This window comes from Perna viridis, chromosome 9 (assembly GCF_037379345.1).
Source record: "Perna viridis isolate PV_CMFRI_1.1 ecotype Kerala chromosome 9, ASM3737934v1, whole genome shotgun sequence".
In the NCBI taxonomy this organism is placed as follows: Eukaryota; Metazoa; Mollusca; class Bivalvia; order Mytilida; family Mytilidae; genus Perna; species Perna viridis.
This window is the reverse complement of record NC_142453.1, coordinates 6164009-6188964: the sequence shown is the minus strand read 5'-3', so window position 1 is coordinate 6188964 and position 24956 is coordinate 6164009. Positions and strand designations below refer to the sequence as shown.

At 31.2% G+C, this 24956-nt stretch overlaps 1 protein-coding gene across 3 annotated transcripts; it reads right to left on the bottom strand.

The window, feature by feature from the left end:
• Positions 1-4934: 4934 nt before the first annotated feature.
• On the bottom strand, positions 4935-23072 carry LOC148606472 (protein yippee-like 1). 3 transcript variants are annotated; one of them, XM_088544171.1, is made up of 5 exons: positions 22575-22677; positions 13424-13649; positions 12466-12509; positions 11403-11511; positions 4935-9903 (listed from the first exon to the last, which is right to left on the bottom strand). In XM_088544171.1, exons 2-5 carry the CDS (start codon positions 13526-13528, stop codon positions 9814-9816), a joined length of 348 nt encoding a protein of 115 aa, XP_088400297.1. In that variant the 5' UTR covers positions 13529-13649; positions 22575-22677; the 3' UTR covers positions 4935-9813. The 3 variants fall into 3 exon arrangements, with proteins under 3 accessions (XP_088400297.1, XP_088400296.1, XP_088400299.1); XM_088544170.1 differs by lacking the exon at positions 22575-22677 and adding an exon at positions 22933-23072 and having other exon boundaries at positions 8669-9903; XM_088544173.1 differs by lacking the exon at positions 22575-22677 and adding an exon at positions 22793-22871 and having other exon boundaries at positions 8669-9903.
• Positions 23073-24956: the final 1884 nt, after the last annotated feature.

The window sequence follows — 24956 nt, the reverse complement described above, 5'->3', positions numbered from 1 at the left end:
TTTTATCCGATTATTGCCATTTGTTATACGGACTTTCCTTTTAGACTATTAGTTTTGACTGCTGCCTAGATTTCATAGGTTCGTAATTTTTATGATTTCTCTTCTTTTGTTAATGGTTCAAATAAAAGGTATAATTTTTTTAGTTCTTTCGTTGTGCTGTATATATACACATAATACTACAAAATATGTGTTATTCGAATGCATGGAACGAAATGCCATGAATTTGCTTTTTTGAAAACTATTTTTATGCACACTATTCTTAAGTTAATATAATGTTCAAAAAGTATGCCGGCCGGGCTATAATGAATGTTTATGATAACGATTACATTTTGTGTAAACTTGTTTTATCTATTATTTGGAAACGGCGTGCTATGGTGTTAGTGCGTTCGAACGACAAACATTTTAATTTCTTTTTAAATCTTCAAATAATTTTTTGTCATATGTTAATTTCTATCTCATGATAGATGTCTTTGTGATATCAAATTCAAAGTCAAAGTCTCAAAAAATAATTGATAATGGCATATGTTTTACGGCAATTGTTCGTTTCCGTGTTTCCGTAATCTTATTTTGTCAATTTCGGGTATTTATCCTCTATTTCATGTGATTTACTACGCTTAAAACATGATTCTTAGTTTAAAAACGATTGATTTTGTGTCAATGTCAATAGTGTTCAACGCGTGTCGAGGAATTGCTTAATTATTACCGGATAATACTCACTGTAAAATGACAGGTGGGGCCGCTGGCGGAACAGGACATGCTTACCCTTCCAGAACACTTAATGTCACCGCCTGTTTATAGTGGGAGTTTAAAATGCTAGTGCTTTATATTTTTGTGTGATGTCTTGTTTCCATTATCTTCAGTTTTAATGTGTAATCTTTTTATTCGGTTCGCTACATTGTGTATGTAGATCGTCTCCAAATCATATGTTCATGTTTGGGCCACGTTTTTGGATTTTGACGTAGTTGAATCATCCCACTGCTGACGTTTTAGATTTTTATCCGATATCCATTACTTAAGAACATTTCAAATGAAAAAAAATCCAAGGAAAGATTAAAGGATTTTGGACACAGCTAAAAATAATCAATAATAGATATTTTGCCAAACGAAACTAGTATAAAGGACAAATAATTTTATATAAATCATTTTACTCGCGACCACTGTCTGTCAATAAAGTTCAAATTTCTTTCACCTAGAACAAATGTAGTACAATAGACGCTCACCTTCCAGCGCACGTGATCATAAGTTTAAAGGGATGCCTTGCTATTTGTTTTATGTGTGTGGGGTGGTATTAAGTGTGTGTGATTTTGTCCTTTGTTTTAAATGTTTCGAACAAAGACTTGTTATGTAAGATTATATCTTGAAACACAAGTACAGCATACATAACTTTACATTATTTGAATTTTCTATTATTATTATTATTATTATTTTATTTTTATTTTAGAACATTTATATATGCCACTGCTGGTGGGCCATAGGTCCCACAAGAATTTACCAACCCCGTCATCAGACTTGTCTGACAACGACCTATTTATCAAATTTTTACTAAAATTGCTGTAGCACAAAATTCGAAACCCTTAAAACACTGAGGCGTCGTTCCATGTATTAACATGTGACTATAATAATGAAACACCTTTGACATACAGTATTCTGGTAGAATTTATTGATACTTATATTGAATTCATATTAAGATATGTTTATGCTCTTATGTTTTCAGCTCTTTTGTATACAACTTGCTTTTAAATTATGAAGTTTATACGCATTTGGTTGTAATGTTGGTTAAAAGGTATTCCTCAAAGCACGTGTACAGTATACCTAAATTTGCAATATTACTATGATTCGTATTTTTGAGTTTTTAATAATTGGTGTCAAATGAGAAATTAATTCAATTTACCATTTGTAGATGTATTAACTAGGGAAAGAGGGATAACTCAAACTTTATTTTAGAATAAAATTAATTTCCAAAATATGTAAAAATATATATTTCATTTAGCTTGATATGTCAAAAGAGACTATAACAGAACGATTTTTCTTTAATTACCTAATATGAAAACATCTTTTTTCTACCATTCAAGTCCATTAATTTTATAAGTCCGAAAATCAAATATTTTGTTTTAGTTTCATATGCCCAAATGATCATATGCCCAATTCATTATGAGCGTAAATAATATATTATAATATTTCGACAAAACGTTTTTATACTTTAAATTTTCAAACAAGACTTCTTATTTTTATTATATTTTTGTTTCACTCTTTATTTTATATTATTTTTACTTTTTATTTGTTTTGTCATAGTTCTTTAATGGTTTCAAGGATATTTTTTTTTATCTTACGTCTCCTCCATAGATTCCAGTGAACAACGATTTCTACTTGTCGTGAAAGCATACGATTATCATCGTTACAGTCTTTCTTAATTTAATTGATTTACCATTATTATAAGTCATTATTAACTTCCTTTTCTAAATCTCTTAATTTATTGGTATAAAATGAATCCTCTCAGGCGAAAAAAAATTCCAATGTAAAAATTCCCCACAAAGCCGATACTGCCATATTGTCATTTTCGAATCATGTTCACTTCAGAGTACATGTTTACAGTTATATAGATTCATTTAGAGAAATGAAAATATCTTTTTCTCTACAAAATTCTCTACAATGAAGACTTAGCTTTACCTTAAGTTATAAATCACTTAACAAAGGCTATATTGTTAGAAAAAAGTCTTGATTACTCATATATCAAATATTTCAAGCAAGTAAAAGATCTTGAGGTCATGTTTACATAATTTCAGCAGATGTTTCTAGAAAAGCAGAGGATGCTTACCCTACCTGTACACTTGGTCCATACTCACAGTGTCTAATGGAGTCCGAGTTGTTCGTTTACTTTTGTTACTTTGTATGTATGATTTTAGTTACTTTATATTCTTTGTTATGTATGTCTGTTTTCCATGCCTGGTCTTTGTCCCGGGATAAATTCTTTTTGATTTCCGCTAAAATCTTGGTTCTCTTGATTACTCTTTCAGTATCAAATTTTGTTTTCAGATAACAACAAAACATTTTTAAGATTAATTTTCAGGTAATCGGGCTAATTCATAACACTATACTCCGTTATAAGTACTTTTCCAATTACAGTCTTCGGCATTCTGGTATATATATGTCGTTATAGCAAGAAACAAACCTGATGCATATTCGGCTGAAGTAGAATTGGTACAATGATAGATAAACATATTTAAAAGACCATAAAAAGAGGTAGGTACTGAAACCATATAGAATAAATTAGTCAATACCATTAAATACAAATATCGAAGTGAAACCTTCGAGAAAATACTTCATTTTGGTCATAAAATTGCTATGGAATGTTGTTATTACGTAAATAACAAAGATTTTAAAAATTATTTTTGAATATAATTATCGGACTTTATCGTATTGTTAATGATATTAATGATATGCCATCGTTAAAGTATACATTTAAACAACACGTGCTACATGTATCTTTAAAATAGACAGCCGACGCATATTCTCGCTTTGTTAATACCCAAAACTGATTAAGATTTTATTGGCGAACTGTGTGATTACTGTACTATGTTTCGCATTTCAATTATTTCATTGGTCCAACAAGTATACTATTTCCAATGAATCAATATATAAAAAAAAATATTTAATACATAAAATTGATTGAAAATATTCCGGACAGTAATTGCCCAGTCAAATGCGATGTTGTAAGCTAAATTGGTTACATTGCCATGGTTAAGCATCATGGATGTCACGTAATGTCGAAGCGGACTCAATACCGACTGCGTCGAATCATGTAAGTTTTGGATATGTACGATTGATGAAAGGAGTGTGCAATTAAAATATGAACAAAATAGGTTCATTTTTTTCATCGATCAAATTTACTCATTTTTTGTATATTATTTTCTATTCAGCTTCATATTTTACGAACAAGTATATGGCGCTTTGATGTTAAATCTGTAAATGTATGGTTTATGCAGTGACCGAAAAAAAAACCGATTCAAACATGTGGTATTTGACTCACCTTAGATATTTTTTTTAATTCCTGATGCGCATTCAAGAGAACCAATAAAACACTATTAAATCCCATATAATGCGCCGAGGAAAATAATTAACAACTGCTTTTACAGAGTATTCGTTATTCGAAATTGCAATATATAACGTTAAAACACCTATTTATTTATACATTACGACCCTTGTTCCTCTTTCAGCTCCCGGGATTTTCCGGATTATCACTCGTACATGTAGATATCTTTAATACTGCTTTTTTTATATACATGAATATATTTCCATTATAATGACCTTTTTAATATATGCACGTTTTAATCTGTCACGTGTGATTACTCCACACGTTATAAAAAAATGTGGTGTATCAATGTCCACCATAAACACATCTTTTTTAATGATTAACTTTTTTAACGTTATTTTTGGTTCACTGCTTGAACAATGCAATATGAATTAAGGATATGTAAGACTCGCTTAATTGATTGGATGGTGAAAGATGTGATAACACAATAACTCTTTTGATTGGATGCCTGTATATTTAGATTTTTCTGACATTTTCAAACCTATATGTCTGCCTTTGCGTGCCTTTGGTTAAAACTCACCTTTAAACACGGAACATCACCACTGCATGTGATAAACACTCGGGATTTACTTTCTTTTTCAAATCCAAGATGCTCATTAAGTTTTTTTTTGTTTCCTTCCATTTTGGAATATTTGGTGACCATACTTTTACCGTTTCATTTGCCTCGTATTTGTCATAGTATCTGCTTATGTATATGTACCCTCCTATGTCATTTCCACGCTCTATTTTTGAGTGCAGAAGACTAATGCATAGATGAGAAAATGAAGTAGGATTTTTCTTATTCAGGATAAACACACCAGTTTACTTAATGTCTATGAAGATAAAATTAAATATCAACGCAACATTCACAATATTAAGTGTTTATTGCAAAGCTGTCCATTTTAATTCATTCATACGAACAATAACAGCACTAGTCATTCAGCCTTCACAGGGATTTCACAAACCCAAAAGTTTAGGTACAGTTTAGAATAGTTACAAAAAGAAATGGAAAGTTGAAAGATTAAGAAACAAGAAAGGAAAACAAAAAACGTTTGAAACCAAAAAAAAATGAAAAAAAAAGAAAATATGAAATTACAAACGTGGGAAGTTTTGTTATGCAAATTTTGCATATTTTTGTAAATTTTGTCATGTATCTGCAACAATTGAACTAAAAATCAAGGGACATATCAGTAAAGTAAAATTAATCATGGCATATTTTTTTTTTCTTAATTTTAAATTAACATTAAAGTATGAGAACAAGTAAAAACCAGTCAAACATTAGTTTCTGGTGAAATAACTATCGTCATATCTAACTTTTAAATAATAAATAGAAACAAATAAACTTCAAACAGCAATACAGCTCGAACATCTATGAAAAAAAATTCAAAACCAACAAAAAATACAATCTGTCAGATTTAAGCATAGACTTCCAATACAATGTATCACCTTGTCACTTCAAATGGAAACATAATACTACATGTGTTCTTTGTAAAATGTTGCACTACATCAATTAATTTGCATATTTCATTATATCAATTAATTTGCATATTTCTTTTCTGAAGAAATGCATGTATATTATTCAGTGAAAGTAATAAAAAGTAAAGTAAAATAAACGACAGTCCTATGATGTTAACCCAACAAAATTAACTCTAATTTTTTCATGTTTTTTTTTTACACATAAAGGCCTGATATAGAAAAATGTTATCTTGTGCACTTAACACACGTTCAAGCAAAAAAGTGTCCAAAATCTTAACAATTTTGTTATCTGTATTAGTACATGAAATCATTACAAAAAGTTTAGCAATATTTGTATATGCACATAAATTAGTTCTTTAGTCCAATGCATAAGTTTTCCATATGTTATTTTTGTCCTGTTAGTCCTAAACATGAAAATGATTTAGAAAAAAAAACATCGACTTTTAAGTGTTTTGAATACATGAAAAATATATGTTGTAAATTTTCCTGTGTACTACGTCTGTACCAATAATAACAAGTAAAAAACAGTACTACATATCATTCATCGAAACCCCATGCTTAAACCAGAAAGATTGTATGGCATATATCCTTAAAAATTAGGATTAACAACAATCAACATTCTTATACATGTAATAACTATCACAATAAAATAACTATCACATTTACACCAATCAAATGTCTCCTCTAATACAATTTATGCAAATGACTTCTGAGTTTAAAATGGAGTATGTGTTACGGAATGGTGGAGTGCGTATGTTGATGATAAAAAAATAAATCTGAAGTTGTGATTCGTTTCTCCATAGACTTCACTGCAACATAAATATGGAATAATGTGTATTCAAAGATTGGTCAGTAGTGGTTTGTTTATTGAAAAATGAAATCTTTCAACACCTATTCTGGTAGTTATTGACATCCTGAAAAGTAAATGCCTTTGAAATGCTATCATTTGAAGGTTCTAGAAGAAACATGAGCCACAAATTATTTACTTTACATAGAGATCCTTGTTTGATAATTTAAGGAGGTAGACCTTGGGTAAAGGACACACCTCTTAAGAATCATTGGAACGTTTGTATTCAGCATTTTACATCAATCTTATGTAAGCATGTAATTAACTTGGATTAATTTTATCCTGCTTCAAACGGAAGCTTGAGAGGCTTTGGTGAAATTGAGTATGATGCAAACATATCACTGATTTCACGAGTTATGTACCTTACCCTAGGTCTACCACCTTAAGCTAAATTCAAAGCCAACTGATTGGAACTGCAGAATTACTTATTTTCTTATTAATTCAAATGACAAAATGATACAAAACTCTCAATTAAAAATACAGCAGATGCAATGAAATGTTTTACTAATGGAGTCGTCCCTTTTAAAATAAATATCAAAATTAAAACATGGTCGATAAAATGAAATGCAGGTTGTTTCTTCTGAAATGAATGTCCTTATTCCTCAAGAAACAGCTTCATCTCAGAAATCACCAACATAAACAATATCCAGAGCAGACAGCTAGGTAGCACTACAAAAATATATGATGATCCACATGAGACAAAAACACATGATATGAAAGACATCTATTTTACACAAGCACTATATCAAAACATTGTCAAATGATGAAACAGAAATGTAACATGTCTACAAATTACAGCCTCATTTTGAATATTACCTCTTTAATATATATAAGTGGGTTTATTCTCAAGAGTGACAACTAACAAAATGTTAATCAGTGTCATGTGTTCCTATTTAATCCATATATTAGGATGAGTTTACGTCTACACCTGTAAACTTCGATATGAACATTCATATGGTTAGAAGGGCTATAAACCATGTGCAGACGTATCTGCCAGCTAGAGAAATGCAGGTTTATGTCCTTTTAGTCATAATAGAAGAAGACAGAATACATGCAGTACTCTCACATTTGAAATTTATTCTTATCATCTTTATCATTATTTTGATTCCATTAACTTTCAAGTAATCTAAAAAGACTTTCACCAACTTGATACTAATGAAAACTGAAATCATACGAAATGTCTGTAGAAAATACACAATTTTTTTTTCATTCTGCATCCCCTCCAGAATTCTCTACCCAGAGTTATCAGTTTGCTCCCCTCATACGGAAGTTAACGTGACCAATAACTCAGTGGAAGAGAGTGTCCCTCCTCCTTGGTTTGATTGTGGTTAATGTCAAAATGAGACTGCATCACTTTCAATTGGGTATGTAAGTCTCGTTCTAGTTTCATTTTCTTTACCAGAATTTATGACGTAGAATGTATTGAAAACCAAAGACTGATCTGCACTTTATTGTTTACTTCCGGGTACCTGGAACGCTGAATAACAATGCAAAATCTTCTAGTTTATGTTTTTTTTCTTAATACCTTTATCATGTAGAAAGATATTTGGTTCTTTTTATCTGTATTTTTTTTTTACACAAAAAGATGTTTTGCCCACAACACTGATCTCAATGCTCTCTAAATGACAAGTCTCCATGCTTTTGAATGGTAGACTAGGACCAAATCTCGTGCAATCACAGGGTCACATGACGAGACTTACATACCTTATTATCAAATTCCAATAATGATCAAAAGATATAAAGAAATGACATATTTACAAGTATGATGACAACAGATGACTGAGATTCAGTAACAATATAGTTATCCTGTGTGGTTATACAACTGAAAGACTTGTGCATTTACTTTTACAATGTCACTTTATAATATTGCATTGTGTTGAAAGGCCAAACAAATATCATCCATTTTTTATCATAAGCAATATCAGTTTTATTTGCTTTTATCTTGAAACACTGATGACAATAAGTTTCAGTTTAATTTGATGAAAAGGTCAAAAACTGAAGAATTATAGTTTGTCAAGAGTCCTCCAATACAAATATGTGTAAGAATCAGACATTCTGCAAATACATGTGGTTTATTTGCTTTGACTTCATACTGTAATTTCATGGTATAACTATATACATCACACTGACAAAATGAAATGCTTAAATTCACAAGATTTCACACATTGCCTGATTCTTACAAGGACCAGTACTGTAGATATTTTGTTTGGCCAATGATATTAGCCTGTTTTAGGCATAACTATATACAAACTTGTTGGAAAAATTCTTATAACACATTTTCTTTTTTTTTCCGTAAAATATACAACACATTTCATCACATCCTTTATGATGTAACACTCTATCTTCGTTCTTTTTCATATTTCTTCAGCACCAAACATTATTTCCTTCAGTCTTTTGGTAATTAGTGATATAATGATCACTTTTATTACACTTTGATAACACAGACAAGTTCAATATTCAGCACTAATATTTTGATAACAAAGGTCAAAACTTAGCAGTATTTCTCCTTCCTCAGATATGCAACACTTAAAATATTTTAGCATTGACACTGGATCAAATATTAAAATGGAAAAATCACTCAAACAAGATCATAAGGATGGATTGAGGATATCAAACTCTCATGTTTTCCCCCTACTGACTTCACTAAAAGCAATTAAGCACACATGAGACAAAATCAAAAATACTGACTTTAGATAAAGCAAAATTCAAATTTTTATGCTTAAATTTCAATCACATTTTCTACTTCTCAATTCCATCCTTACTTCATTATCACATTTTTAACTTCAAACCATAAACCAATCATTGTCTGGATTTCATTTCTTACTTTGGCTATTGGTGAACAATAAAAGACATGTTCTAGCTTTGGGCCCTTTCAGAAATCAGATGCAAACATGACTGGCCTGATTCAGTTAATCAAGTGATTGTGTAACAAAAATCATGGCATTATGGTAAAAATTAATTTCCTGAGATAAAATTATGAGATCGCAAACCAAAGCTGTGAAATTAGAATCAAGCTGACACGCACAGATCTCATTGCTGCGTTCATTTGGATCTTGAACAGAGATTACTGAATGATTCGTGTCTATCAACAGAAATTACTTCTGTAGGACAATTGTGACAAAAGGATCTGGCTCCCATACTCCATTAAAACAACATTAACACACTGCTGGAATACAACAGATCAAGGTTCAGAATAATGGAAATGGAGTTGTCTTTCTTTGCACACCAAACAAAGTTTGAAGACCCGAAAAGTTGAGTTGTCTTTCCTTTAACACAGCCACATTAAATATGTTCAAAATTCAGCTACACAAGGGTAACAACACTACAAAAATAAATCTAGGATCTTTCCAAAACCATCATATGAACACAAGTCATTTTTGACATAAAACCAGCATAACATGTCAATAAAAAAGGGGGACTGTCAGTCCCATCCATTGTCTTTAATCATGTGGGCTAGTTCTATGATAAACTTTCCTTCCTTATATTTCTGACTAGATTCAAAGGCATGTTCCTGTAAAATTAATGAAAACAAACATAAAATACATGTATGAATATGGTTAAACTACATGTATTAAACCTGCTACAATATTGTTGAGTATTTCTTTAAACTGCTGAAATTTGTTCAACACCAGTTATCTATCATTTATACCTCATTCAAGGAATATTGGTTTCTTTTTACATTTTATACATGTGGCTGATCACATTTTTCAACCAAGTACATACAAAAGTCCCTTATAATTTAGATTCTAATGGATTCAAATTTGATTTGTTATAAAGCTTAATCCTGTTCTGGAAGAGTAATCAAGGGAACCAAGGTTATAGTGGTAATCAAAGAGTAATCAAGGGAACCAAGGTTATTGCGGTAATCAAAGAGTAATGAAGGGAATCAAGGTTATAGTGGTAATCAAAGAGTAATCAAGTGAACGGAAAACTATGGAATGTATGAATCACATAGTTTGAACGAATTGGCTTTATAATAATAGGATAATTACTTGGAAACAGTGAATGACCAAAATATAATCACGAGTGCCAAAGAATGCCCAGATTTAACAAGTGTGTGGAACTTGGTCCAAGCACAAGTTAAATCCTCAAGCGTTCTTGGCACGGGTGATTATATTTTGGTTATTCATGATAACCAATTGATTATCCTATTTATTATATAGATTTTCTTCATAATTTATCAATATTTTTAAACATGAATTTAAAATTAAGTGATTGGCAGATATCAAAAAGTAATCAAGGGAACCAAGGTTATAGAGGTAATCAAAAGAATGTAATCCAGGGACAAAGACCAGACATGGAAAACAGACATACACAACAAAGGACATAAAGTAACTAAAATCATACATACAAAGTAACAAAAGCAAATGAGCAACTAGGACTCCATTAAAAACTGGGAGCATGGACCAGGTGAACCGGTAGGGTAAGCGTCCTCTGCTTTTCTACAAACACCGCCGAGTTGCTCATAAAAATTCAAGTCAAGGGTAGACAAACGTGGAAAGGAAAACTATGACCCGTTGAATAAATCAGTTTTCCTGGTGCAGATGGATACACCGTAACGATCCACGAGTTCATGATGACAACCATAAAACTTCTGTAGTGATGACTTCAATCTTGTAGCAACATAACCCTGTTCCAGAAGCCTATTTGTTAGAGTTCTAGCGCGATACAAAAAGTCTGCGTAGTTTCCGCAAGCTCTGGCATAACGTATGAGTTGTGATATGAACACTCCATACGCAGTTATGATGTTTTAGCAGGAGAAAGTCCGAAAGTAAAATTACTGAATTTATTTCACACTGTGAAATTGATAAATTTATCACAATGGGAACATTCGATAAAACATTGCTATCTATGTAATAAACAGTGAATAATCTAAACATCTGTCTAAACAAGACATATAAACTAAAATCCTGTTAAACAAGAACAAAACCAAAGTACCAAAGGGTTTTAGTCTATACATATTTTGCTCTTTCTGAAGGTGTGTATGACAATTACTTATATTTCACTTACATATTTCCACCCAAGAGTGGTTTTGCAGCATTCACAGAATATATCAGCTACAGCATGTAGACCTGTCAATAAGACTCTCTCTTCAGCTGGTCCACACCCTACATTGACACTAAAAAAAACAATGTTATTAAAAGGATAAAGACAAAGCCAAAACAAATAGACACCTCAGGAAACACTGTTTTAAATATAAATGTGTATTTTTTTTAATTGACTATTTTGCATATTTGTCCTAAGTCCTTTAACATAAAATTTCATGTTGACATTATTTGGATGTTTAAATGCTAAACATGTGTTGCGCACATAAATATCCAAATAAAAATGCTGCACAACTACGAAGCCTTGTGTTAGAGGACTAATTTGTTCTCAGAATGCTGAGTTCTCTCCAGGATCATATAGAGCTATGCATTACAGCAATATAACTTTTACCACTAGGCAATTAGAAAAAGATTTTGGTAAGAATGTACTATGGGTATATTACATTTCAGGAAAAGTCTTATCAGCTGTGCTATGCCAGATGTATGGGTAGTTCACAGGAACTCCTACATTGGGGCTGCTTTAATTGGAAATGCCTGTAAGGTACCACAGTATACACAAAGTTACATATAATTTATATGGCTTTTTTACTGAATGTACATGTATATAAAAAAAATGTGTCAAAGACAAAAATTGCTGAATTTTATTAAACAGGATGTAGATGTGCAACAGGCTTGAAATCCCACAATATGGGACCTGTATCTGATGCTGCATGCCAATTATCAAAAGGCTGTGATAAGTAGTTGCAGAAAAAGGTGTTACGTAAATAATTTACCCACCTGCCCGCAACCCACCCACCTGACCATTCAACATTCACCATACTATAACTCAAAACTATGTGAAATACAGCCAACTTATGGTAACAGAAACAAGTTGGAGCATATTTCATGACATATTTCCTCGTACTTTACTCTGACCTATATGTAGTTAACATAGAAAAATATAACCTTCTGATCTCAGATGTAAGAACTTTCCTTTAATCTATTTTTTTTCTGACATAATTAAAGTTTACAATAAATAAGCTACTTACACAGAGTTAAACAGATAAGCCCTGCCCTGACTTCCTTGAAATGACTGTAAAATAAAATGAAGATTATCATTTACAGTAGATTTCATAATCAAAGAAAGATTACTCTATCTCTGAACCAAAACAATATCTGAAGAGTTTTGTTTAATGAAATGTACGAAAGATATACATACCTGAACCAACACAAAGTTTGTATTATTAAAATATCATTTATACAGCTAAATAAATTTTTGTTGACTATTTCATTTTCATGCACTTTACAGTTCTAATTTTCTTTTTTAAAATTGGCAATGCATGCTTGAACAACCCACGCAATCATGAGTTGCTTTTTTTTAAGTTGCAACAATTTGAATGGAAATTCATGCAGTGTGTCTATTCCATTTAGTAAACTTTTAAATAATAAATTGATCCAAACATAACTCTTCATTCAATATTAAGTGTAGCATAATAACTTAAAGAATTGTATTTCATCAACAATAGATGTCTTTAATTTGACATTTTTGTTAGGACACCTACATTCAAATATTGCATTCAATATCAAAATACTTCATAAATATAAAATTACACAATTAGAGGAATTTCAACACATTAATCCTACTCATCAGAAATGCTGAAGTTTCATCATATGCAGGAACTCCCAGTATATAGAACAAAAATGTATCAGATGTCCCTTTGTTCAAGTAAAATAAAGGTCAATGAAATATAGTCAAGAAGGTTCATTTGAGTGACATTTTGATACTTGTTTTGCCAAAAACAGTGGCCATAAATTAAAAATCATAAAGTGAAAAAATGGCTAATTTCAACAAACAAAATATGTACAAAACAAATTAACAAATTTCTCCATATTTTCAATATGTATTTAAGCTTGGTGCAGTTTGAATACAGCTACCAGACCTGCTTTCACCACCATGGAAATATGATTCAGAAACCTTTCTTAAATGATAACTTGTACACGTCATACCTTGGATATCAGCTCATCGTGGTTAGCGAGGTGGGCCCTGCAGTGGACACAGCTATAGGTTCGGTGGCACTTGTTCGGAAGATATGCTTGGAAGGTTTTCACCATGTTGGCTATCTTTATACATTAAAGTTGTCAAACCTTTGACAATCCACAGACCAAACCTTCACACCACAGTTAGAGAAAAGTGTGAATATATCAGCTAGGCTAGTCAACAGCTAAACAAATCCTGAAATAATAAAAGGTCACTGATAGTACAGATGTCCAAAGGAAGTAATTCTTAGATTTTGAAAAACAATTAAAGGCCTTGTTTAAATATTGTTCATCTTACCCTTACCTACATTTGTGTATAAACAGGAAAAAAATCACCATATACAAAAGAGTTAATTGATTTAAAAAAGGTGGTTTTCCTTGTAAAATATATACTTTGTGTCAATTTATATGTACTGGTTTTGGAAATGAAATACATGTGCATTAAATCCAGTCATTGTAAGAATCAGGCAAAATTGATAAATCTGAAACCCTACCCATTAGACAATATGCATTAGTATTTTTGTTCAAAGAAGTGATCTCTTTTTGAAATGACAACTAATTGATTTTTGCACAACTGAATATAATGGGGAATTTTTTTATTAGAATGTAAGAAAACCAGTGAAAGAAATTAGCAGTAGACCTACGAACCAAGACTTAAGTAAAATGAAGCAGGTCTATGATGAAATCGTCTCAATTTCCTTTGAAATCTACAGTACGGTCTACACAAAATTATGAGTCTATGTTGACAAAAAAATAAGTTTCTAATACTGGAAAACTCAGTGCATTTCGATGAAAGCATACCTCTGTTTACCAAAATGATATCCAAAATCATACATGTATATATCAAGTCTATTCCAAATGAAAATTAAACAGTCGAAGACTCCATACAATGTTTGATCCACTAACTGATTCTTAGAGAGACTTACACTTGATGCTCTCTGCCCACCTGTCTATCCAAAACCATTATGGAAGGTTAAGAAACAGATAATTTATTAAGGTTTGCCCAAACTTATAATGAATCCAAAGGAAGAATTTCATTATCAAAGGGCAATTAAATTAAAATTTTTCACAGAGGCAGAGGTCTCCATTCGATATAAAGAAAAAGATTTTGACTGTATTATCTGCATTTTGTTGTTAATTTCCATTACATTGCACACGACATATTCATTTTGAAAAGTGGAATAGCACTCAAATAACTTTATCCTTTAATTTCAATGATTAATATTTTCAGTTGACCAGTTCATTGATCTTGTTTCACAAACTGCCTATTTATTAATAAGATTAATACTTAAAAATAATCCTACAGTTCATGGAGATTCTATCTACATAAACATGTATTTACAACATAAAACACTGGGTATAAGATTAATGACAAAATGTTTGTAAAAACTGAAGTACATTCTTGTCTATGTGGGGTGCTCCACTTCAACAGTATTATCCTTCTCTAACACTAGTCTAAAATGTTATCCATATACATAACTTCCCTAGCCTTTTTATTTTTTGGGGGAAAGCACCAACTTCTTACATATACTGCATCCATTGTACATGTATCAGGTTTACCCCAATAAAGTAGTGCTCTAGCTAAGAATTATGCAAAGTCTGAAATGTGAAACACCCCAAAAAAGACTACATATTTTCATTTTTGTTATTAAGTTGCTTTATAGGTCTATATGGAGATAATCCACACTGAAAATTCAACAGATTCTATTTAATTTTAGTGTCATTTACACAGTTATCTCCCTTGATGTTGAATCTACAGTACATTCTATATAATTGTTATCTCCTAAGAACAAGGGTTATATGAAAAGTCACATGTTAATTTCTGTTTACTATAACATTTAAAAAACTATCAAAATTAAAAATATGCAGGTTTTTCAACCATGTATCACATTTTGCATGATTCTTAGCTGGAGTGTTACTTAAACATTTGCGCCAACAATACAAAAATTGCTTTCAATTTCCCTATACAATTACCGTTGATCTTTTAACATGACAGCCAAACTTGTACAAAAACAATAGATTTTGAAACAATATATTTGAACCAAAACTACACAACCTCGACCTTAAATTGTTTCCGTCTTCCTTTATAATGTTTCTGTTTCAAATCTATGTCAAGTTTTATTGAGGTCTAGAAACGTGATGGATAAAAAAACGTGACACAGCAAGTTATATTAACAAATTAATAAAATCTGTCAAGTGTGAAGCAATGACTAATGTACAAAATATAGAAATCTCAGAATGTGGTCAATATTATTATAGCCCTGTTCAATCTTAAATGTAAATTATAATGATCATGGTAAAGTATTAAATTGAATTGATTTCTTGGAAATTTTTAATAAAGATTTTTGGTAGATACATAAGAATGTGGTCAATATCATATACATGAACATGAACATGTATAAACCATTATCTGTAAAGAGCATAAAAACTTAAGTAGGTATAGAATATATTGTACCATAACGTCTTCTTGTACTTATGTAGCAGTCTTTGTAAAAATCATGCAAGTTCTGTAATACACCCCCAAAAAGGCTACACATTTTTATTTTTTGTTAATAAGTTGCTTCATAGGTTTATATGATAAAATGTATTACTGTTCATTCCAATCTGTCTGTTTATTGTGTTTTAGTATCATTTACAGAGTTATCTCCCTTAATTTTGAATCTACAGTACATTCTGTACAGTTAATATCTATAATGAACAAGGGTTATATGACAATCCACATCTTACTGTCTGTTTACCTTTTAAACAAATTATCAATAATAAAAATATGTAGGCTTTCCAACCATGACTTACATTTTGCACGATTCTTAGATGGAATGCTACTTACATGTACAATACCCAAAATGAGGTTTATATATGTCCAGTTGTAACTGTACTAATTTTGGCCCCAATGAAATTTCCCAGCAAAACTAAGTTTTCCACTTTTTCCCCAGAAATTTGATTGCCACAAATACAAATTTATTTAACTTTGTTTTAAAGTACATGCACTGGTAAATGCTGTATAGACCATTAGTAAATAATTATACTTACATAATACTCAATTAATATCATTTTTACATGTATGAACAATTTGTCAACTTGATTGTCAAGGGCAATAAATTTTAGTTACAAATAAAAGAATCCTTTACATATGTATTTACTAATATTTAAATACAACTTTTTTTTTACAACTATTTTTGTTTTATGCACAATGCAACTATCTGCAAATGTTAAATGTATTGTAAGTTTCTTAATTTTAATATCAGTTTACAATTAAAAAAAAAAACAATTGACTGTGAAGATGCATGGTTTTTTTTCATTTATTAGAACCCTAGGGCTTGACATTTTTTTTTATTGGAAGGAGTAGACAAATTAAGTTCTTTCCAACAGAGGGATTAGAAAAAGACACGTTTCCCAAGAAAATTAAAAAAGTAAAAAAGATCTGAACCTAAAAACCAAATCGACAATTGGCATACTGTGCACAGTGAATATCAGATTATTTACAAACAAGTTTGTATCATCACCTGTTTAGAATTATAAACTTAAATATACAAATAGAAAAGACCTTGACATGTTAAATAAATATACATGATAATACTGAACTAGATAAACTCCTATCATAACATAACAAATACATAGTTATCCCCCCTTTTTCTTTAAATTTAGGTTAAATTCATGATGAGAATTTTGATATTACATAAACAGTACTATAAATCAAATACAAGTATCCTGTTTTTTTTCAACATTAATGCAATAATTACTCGGAAATTCAAAAGCAGGAAAATCCAGCATTGTACATGCTTCATGTACCCAGATAATTAATATATTAAAAACAGAACATACATGGGCATGTTGTATCATACATGTATCTACAAAACCTAATAAACACTGTTCTACAATAAACATCATTTGAAATTTAAATTTTTTTTTCATTTTAATTTTTTTTCTACATTTTTTAGGCTTCTTAATACTCTTCATGGGTTGTATGTTAATTATTAACCCTTCATAGCTGGGGAAAAGGGGGTATACTGACTAGAAAATCATGACAAATTTGGTTCCATGATTGAAAAATTTACAAGCTTGTACAAACAACAAAAAACAAAAACAAAAACATATGCACTCTACCTAAAAGATATTATGACTAGTTTCCAAACTAACATTTATTTAAGTTTTATACAGTGTATGTATATAATGAGCAAAATTGATTTACTGATTACACTAATAATAAAGAACTCAATAATATCAGTTTCTACATAGAACTATCATGAACAAAGGTCAAACTTCTCAACCTCCAATCTTATCTTTCCATCAAACCAAAACTAACATGTACATGTACATAAGCCCATGGCATACTTGTATGGCACTGATGACCCAGAAATCTCAGACATAAGTTCATGGTTTTAACTTATACAGGAAAATAAGATGTATGTATGTTGATTATACTTGAATGGTGACATTTATTTGATCTATTGCAGAAATCACTTGATTGATCACATGCAATTCATCATTTTACTGTGAAATTTTCCTGATGACTTTCTGTTCAATTTTATTCTGTGCAAAAAAATAACAACATGACACAGTCTTTAAACTGAATTGAACTCTGAATGTTTTCAGTTTATTGTCAAGGGGTTGATTCCACTGGGATTGTCACAATCTGTGTTTTGTCATACATGTAAATGTCAGACATGTCTAACAGAAACAACATGGAGCCGACACCAGCGTTGGATCATAAGTCAGGCATGTACTACAAACATGTACATATCAATGTCTTGCTGAGATTACAAGACTTCAAAAATATGAGTAAACTGTGTTTTTCATAAATAATTCTGTGATACATGATCATTTGTATGTATACATGTATGTTGGATGAAACAGATCCAGATAATGCCGATCTGGAAAAGCTGAAAGTCATTTCGATTGTTACAAAATTCAGTCAAATTGTTCACTCTTGCACTTATTACAGATTTTTACTATATGTACATTTGTCACAGCCAATTATATTAGACAGGACACATACATGTTGTTTGTTTACTTGTTCTACATTAATACATGTACATGAAATAGAAAGACATTCCGTTACTACAAAAAACTGTAAGTAACTACAACAATACATTTTGCATGAACAGGTACAGTAGTAAATTAATACATACATGTACATGTATTACAGCAAAGTATTTCAGTGTTCTAGAATTCCTATTTCCCGTTACCCGGGGCAAGTGAAATTTGGGTCAGGGAAAGTTAGGTACTTAGTTACACTTTCCCGTGGCAAGTTGAAAACTTCATATGCTGTAAGGATTTGTTTTATTAGAAAAGCAGTCAGTGACTGTGGGAAAGTTGATTTTATATGGATTTTTCCCAAGGAAACCGCAATTTCTGAAAAATCCTAGAACACTGTAAATGTATCAGCCTTGCTATCTAAGTCTAGTGACCCCCATACACAGTAGATATCAAAACAACTAGAGACATCACTACATGACAACTTGTCCTTCAATGCCCTATAACATAACCATGAAATAAAACAGTCAATCTTATTTATATGTACTGTTTTTGTTTTTGTTAAAATATGACCTTGTTTCTCATTTTTGAACTTCGAAACCTCAATCTGTTAACATGACAATAGTGGTTTTCCCCGGATTTTTTATCAGACTCCATTCTTATTGTCTCAGACGGAATTTCCAATTTCTAAAGCTCAATTACATCACTATGTTTTAGCTTAAGATTATTCAACTCTGAACGAGAAAGACAAAGCCATATATTAGTTTCTAGAGCATGACTTTGACCATAAGCAAGCTTTGTCCATCAATAAAATATTCCTCAGTCCATTCAGGAATCAGTGATCACATCATCCCGATCAAAAGGGACAGATCAATTACCACCTGTATAAACTTTATTGATTTTTACCTGTAAAGTACAGGTATATACAGGTAAACTCTTCCTGATCTTTTGTTATGTCTGATATAATACATTATCAGGCCACAGAAAATCAATTTTTAGTGTTTTAGTCATTAAAACGAAATTAAGTTTAAAGTTATTGATCTTATATTTATATTTTATCCCAGCCTAACAACAGTACAATGTCAATGACAAATCTTAATATGTTTTGAATAAACAGAGATGGTTCCTCCGTAAACAAACATCTAAAAACCAATGTTGGTTGTTCCTGGGTAAACAAACATCTAAAAATAAATGTTCTTTTAAATTTGGACAAGCTAAGAACTTATTTTGTTTGAGAGGCAATGGTTCTAAATGTACATGTACTTGCATTTACATGTATCTATGCAAAAACAGAAATTTACATGTACATAAAGGTTTTCATGTTATTCTTTTATAAACCTAAAATTTAAAACTTCTCTTTTTTTTCAAAGAAAAAATTGGTCTACTCTTTGATATATTTATTTCCATGTATTATGCAATTTGGTGGTAATATTTTGGTTAACCTATACAGATGTGTAAATACATCCCTGTTTCTTTTTTGGGTGTATAAAGAAATATGTACTATGCACTAAATAACCTGTATCAGTGAATGAATCATAAAGGCTTAGCCTTTTTTGAGATGCAGTCTACAAGTACATATGTGTTGTATATCAAATTTACATGTACAATGTACATTGTATGTACATTGTACAACTACATTGTACAACTAAACATTCATGAGACTAAGTGTTAATCAAAATAGATCTTATAAAGTTTGATTTCACAGTTATATGAAACACTAAATATAAGTTAAATGAATGTTTCTTTCATGAAGGGTATTCAACGGGTCTTAGTTTTCCTTTCCTCATTTGTCTACCCGGACTTGACTTTTTATGAGCAACTGTTTCTAGAAAAGCAGAGGATGCTTACCCTACCGGTGCACCTGGTCAATGCTCCCAGTATTTAGTGGAGTCCGAGTTGCTCATTTACATTTGTTACTTTGTATGTATGATTTTAGTTACTTTATGTTCTTTGTTGTGTATGTCTGTTTTCCATGTCTGGTCTTTGTCCCTGGATTACATTCTTTTGATTACCGCTATAACCTTGGTTCCCTTGATTACTCTTTGATTACCGCTATAACCTTGGTTCCCTTGATTACTCTAAAACAAGGAACAGGAGCGATACAACATGGAGCTGTTTTTGAAGACAGACTGTTTAACTAGACACAACAGACATAATCAAAATCAACAGTCAATTGTGTCCAGATAAACATTATCTCTATAAGGCCATGTACAATGTACATCTTGTTTTCCCAAACATGTCCATGTTCATTGTGTCACTCCAGTTTAAAGTGTTACAATACCTGACATATGGTTTGTACATGTACATGTAACTAGAAAAAAAAATAGTAAAACACAAAAAGTACATCAAAACACAATCATTAACATACATGTACATGTACCTAGATACATATGTAAGTCTTAAAACTAAATGAGTTACTAACTGGCCAAAAATACAAATTTGATGATTTTGAATTTAAAATACTGTGTGAAAACAATCTAAAAAAAACTGGCCATAACCAATTTCATTAGGTCAGAACAATGAACAACAATGAGATCTGTTGAACGAAAAATCAATGTAATTTGGCCTAAAACCATGTATTGCTTAATAACACATTATGTACCTGTGTTATTACTTTCATGTTGACCTATATTATTAAGCAACAGATCAATATCAATAATTAGGCCAGAGTGACCCACTTCTACATATAAATTAGTACATATCCTGTACAAGAATTATAGACATTTACATGTACATGTAGCTAGGCCAAACAACATAAGCTACATCTTGTATATTAATTATAACAACATACTTATGTTTATGTAACAGTGTGTATAAATTTTGGACAAGGTCAAATCAAATTACCTGATTAATTTGACCCCTGAGTACTCTAAACATATTTATTTTTCAGTGGTGTACTAATTGGGCTACTTTTGCAAGTGTGAAGACAGTCCTAAGCCTGTGACACCAATTTTTAACACTATAAAATGCTCCTCATATTTCAAAACAGCAAAAATGGATACCAGTGAATATTCTTGACAGAATCTGTGAAAATTAATAAATTTGCAGAAATCCAGAGTCCTTATAATCTAACTTAAGCACTTAAGATCTATGTTATGCAGTTTGTGCTGGGTTGACTCATTGGTCACTTGTCCAAATACTTCAATATAATCTTATCTAAGACAAAGATTAAATACTGGCCTAAATGACAGGTTTAAGCTTGTACAAAAGACTTACAATTCTTCAAGTTTTACTAAAATTATGTACCACGTAGATAAATAAATGGATATTCAGAACCTAATGTTACAGAAATATTATTTAGGTACATTTACATGTACAAAGTTAAGAGGAATAGTTGTGGTTGGTATTATTTATCTTATCCTGACTTGAAGTACATTGTATGTACATGTACATGTAGACATATAAAATTAAAAGTACATGTCTTAAAAAAATCTTTACTCAAGTGGAAAAACAATAGTCACTCTTTGTTTTCAATAAAATGGTTGATGCAGTAAGTGGATGAGTTAAGTGGATTTTAATTTCAATATGACATATACATCTACATATTGTATACATATGTACAAATTTTATGTAGCTGCTGTCAGTAGAATTTGTGGTAAAAGGCGGCATAAAAAGAATTTAAGGCTAAGCTAATCAAAGGAAGACCACTTAAGAGGGTAGAAATTGTAAAAAAAAAAAACAAACAAAAAACAGATTCATGTTAACAATTAAATTGACTATAACATTCCTGATTCCATACCTTTCCTCAGATCTCAAAAGCCAAAATATGAACATGTAAGAAGTGAAATCACATGCAATACATGAAAACACGTTATTCACATATACATGTACCACACAACAATTTTTTTTATTATTAAATGGTGGTCAGGCATACATGTATAATTTCTGTGAAACATGAAAGATGATTCCTCTGTTGAATCACCATCATCAAAATTGAGAGATCATAATTAACTGGTGAAAAAAATTATGTATGAAATTTTGAGGTACAAATGTTCTGCTTCTTGTGGTAAACAAAGACCGTGAGCTTATGCAATATTGAGTTAGTGCTAGCCAAAATATTACATGACTTTACATGTAAACACACATGTAACTGATTTCATTCAAGATCGTTACAAATGTATGACCATGATGATTTATACAAACTTACAGTTGAAAAGGTGTCTATTCTATTCTACAGCCCTCCCGGTTTAGTCACCGTGTGCCAGTCAAAACAAAGCCCTTTGTTTTCTTTGTTTACAGTTCAATGACCCATTTCTTCATTTGACCAATATATGATATGACCAAAATAAAATCATTATATCAGTCTAGACTTCATTATTATAATCGAAAATATGCAAAAAATTACAATAAGAATCAACAGTTTACCATGAAACGTTTTCCTTTTCTCCTTATTTACAATGAAAGGCAATACACAAAATCCCAGTATGGCGACCAAAACAAAACATATCTGATCGAAAGACAAAGTCAAGGTGCTTATTACGCGAGTGACAACACATTTAGCTTACCTCAAATGGAAGATATCGACTCTTAGAAGCAAACTGCAAAGTATTTTTGCTAAAACTTGAAGAATATCTCCAAAAGTTCACAAAATCTTCTGCTTAACTCCCGAGGTCGTCGCAGTGTTTTTACGGAAATGAGGTGACGAAATGAACCACGTGACTTTTCCATTCGCAACGTAAACAAAACCATGTGATTTCAATCAGCTGTTACATTGTCAACAAACAAAATGTATTAAAATGTTACCTCCACAACACATGTGACCCTATTTTACCACAAAGAAGGTCGATTTTCTATATATGTATATTTATTATAACATATAAAAGACAGATCAATTATATAGGACGGCTTAACCTCTGAGCAAACAATAATCTATGGAAAAATCATTTAAAAAGTGAGAAAAAAACCAGAACCCAGACAGCATGCCTTCGTTGGGCCAACGTTGGCTGATGATTGGTTCGTTGGCTTTTAGTTGGCGTTGGCAATACTACGTTGGTCCAATATAGTGAGTGGCTTGTGGACATGTCAAGCCAATGGTTAAACATACCGTTTTGAAATTTTAAATACTTTCATATCATAAAAAGGTTTTACGTTGGCCCAACGTTGGTCCAATATTGGCCCTACTATTCAGAATAACCTTAGCATTTAATATTTTTCTTTAATAACTTTTTAGAAGCTGTACTTGAGAGTATTATTAAATTTCACTTTTTAAATCAAAACCATGCTTACATAATTTGTTTTTTTCTACATAAGTCCAACCCAGAGCCAACGGTGTGCCAACATTGAACTAACGTCTAAACAACTTTGGTGATACACATATTAAAACAGATTTCATATTGAAACAAGAAATCAAATCCGGACATACTGAAGAAAAATTGTGTTGCATCTAAACTGCGATACTAAGTTGGACCAACGTTGGCCCAACGTTCAAACACCAAAAAAATATAGATAGATATATTTTTACTTTTAAAAAAAGCTTTGTTGGCTTTTTCAATAATACTGCTATGTGCATGTTTAATATTTATGTAACGAGTATTCGTGTTTATCATTTAGTACTTAATAACACACAAACTCATTATGACTAACCAAATCTAACTTATAATAACAATAATTTACGTGATTATCTCCCCGTTAGTTTTGTAAATGAGAGCATAATACGCCTTATTCAAATAAAAAGTTGTTTTTATTTCGAACAAACGTATACATATTTTCAATGTGAATTCTACCTAAACATAAAACAGTGACAAGCATTATCATGTTTCTATCAAATGCAAATGATTTGCAAATTTTCAATATCTATTATACCAATGCTTGTTATATCTGCTAATTTGATAATAATTTTTTTGTTTAAATCTTATCAACTGCAATCAACTTGTCATTGGTACATTCTTACTGTTAAGAATATATATGATACACTGAGGGGAATTTTGAGTGCGATCTTTGATATGTAGTGCATAGCATCAGCACTCTGTGACATAACAATTAAACAAATTATAAAATTTAATTCTAATATATCTCAATGAATACCATGTTCAGACCGCTTGGTTGGGTAAACATTGAATTTATGTTGGGCCAACATTGTGTATTCGTTGGGTCAATGTTGGCATTACGTTGGGCCAACGTTGGCTCAACTACTGCTTTCCTCCGTTGGGCCAACGTTGGCACTCTTTGCACTTACAACGTTGAGCCAACATTGGGTACCCCACGTTGGCCCAACGTAAATGACTCCGTTGAACCAACGTTGGCTCAACGGAGGCATACTGTCTGGGAAATAGCTTATTTAATTTTGATAATGAAACGTGATCATACTCAGCCACGTGATAGTGTTGACAGTGGTGGATCCAGACAAAAATTGGGGGTGGTCCCAAATGGATATTGATCATATGAAAAATTGTTTGATGATCTTTAATTGGTATAGAATATACTCTTAAAAAGTTAAATATAGTGTTTATTTAAGAAATGTTTTGTCAGACTATCGTGTGCATGGCTCCGACACCAACATAACACACCCAAATCATCAGATCCAAATAAA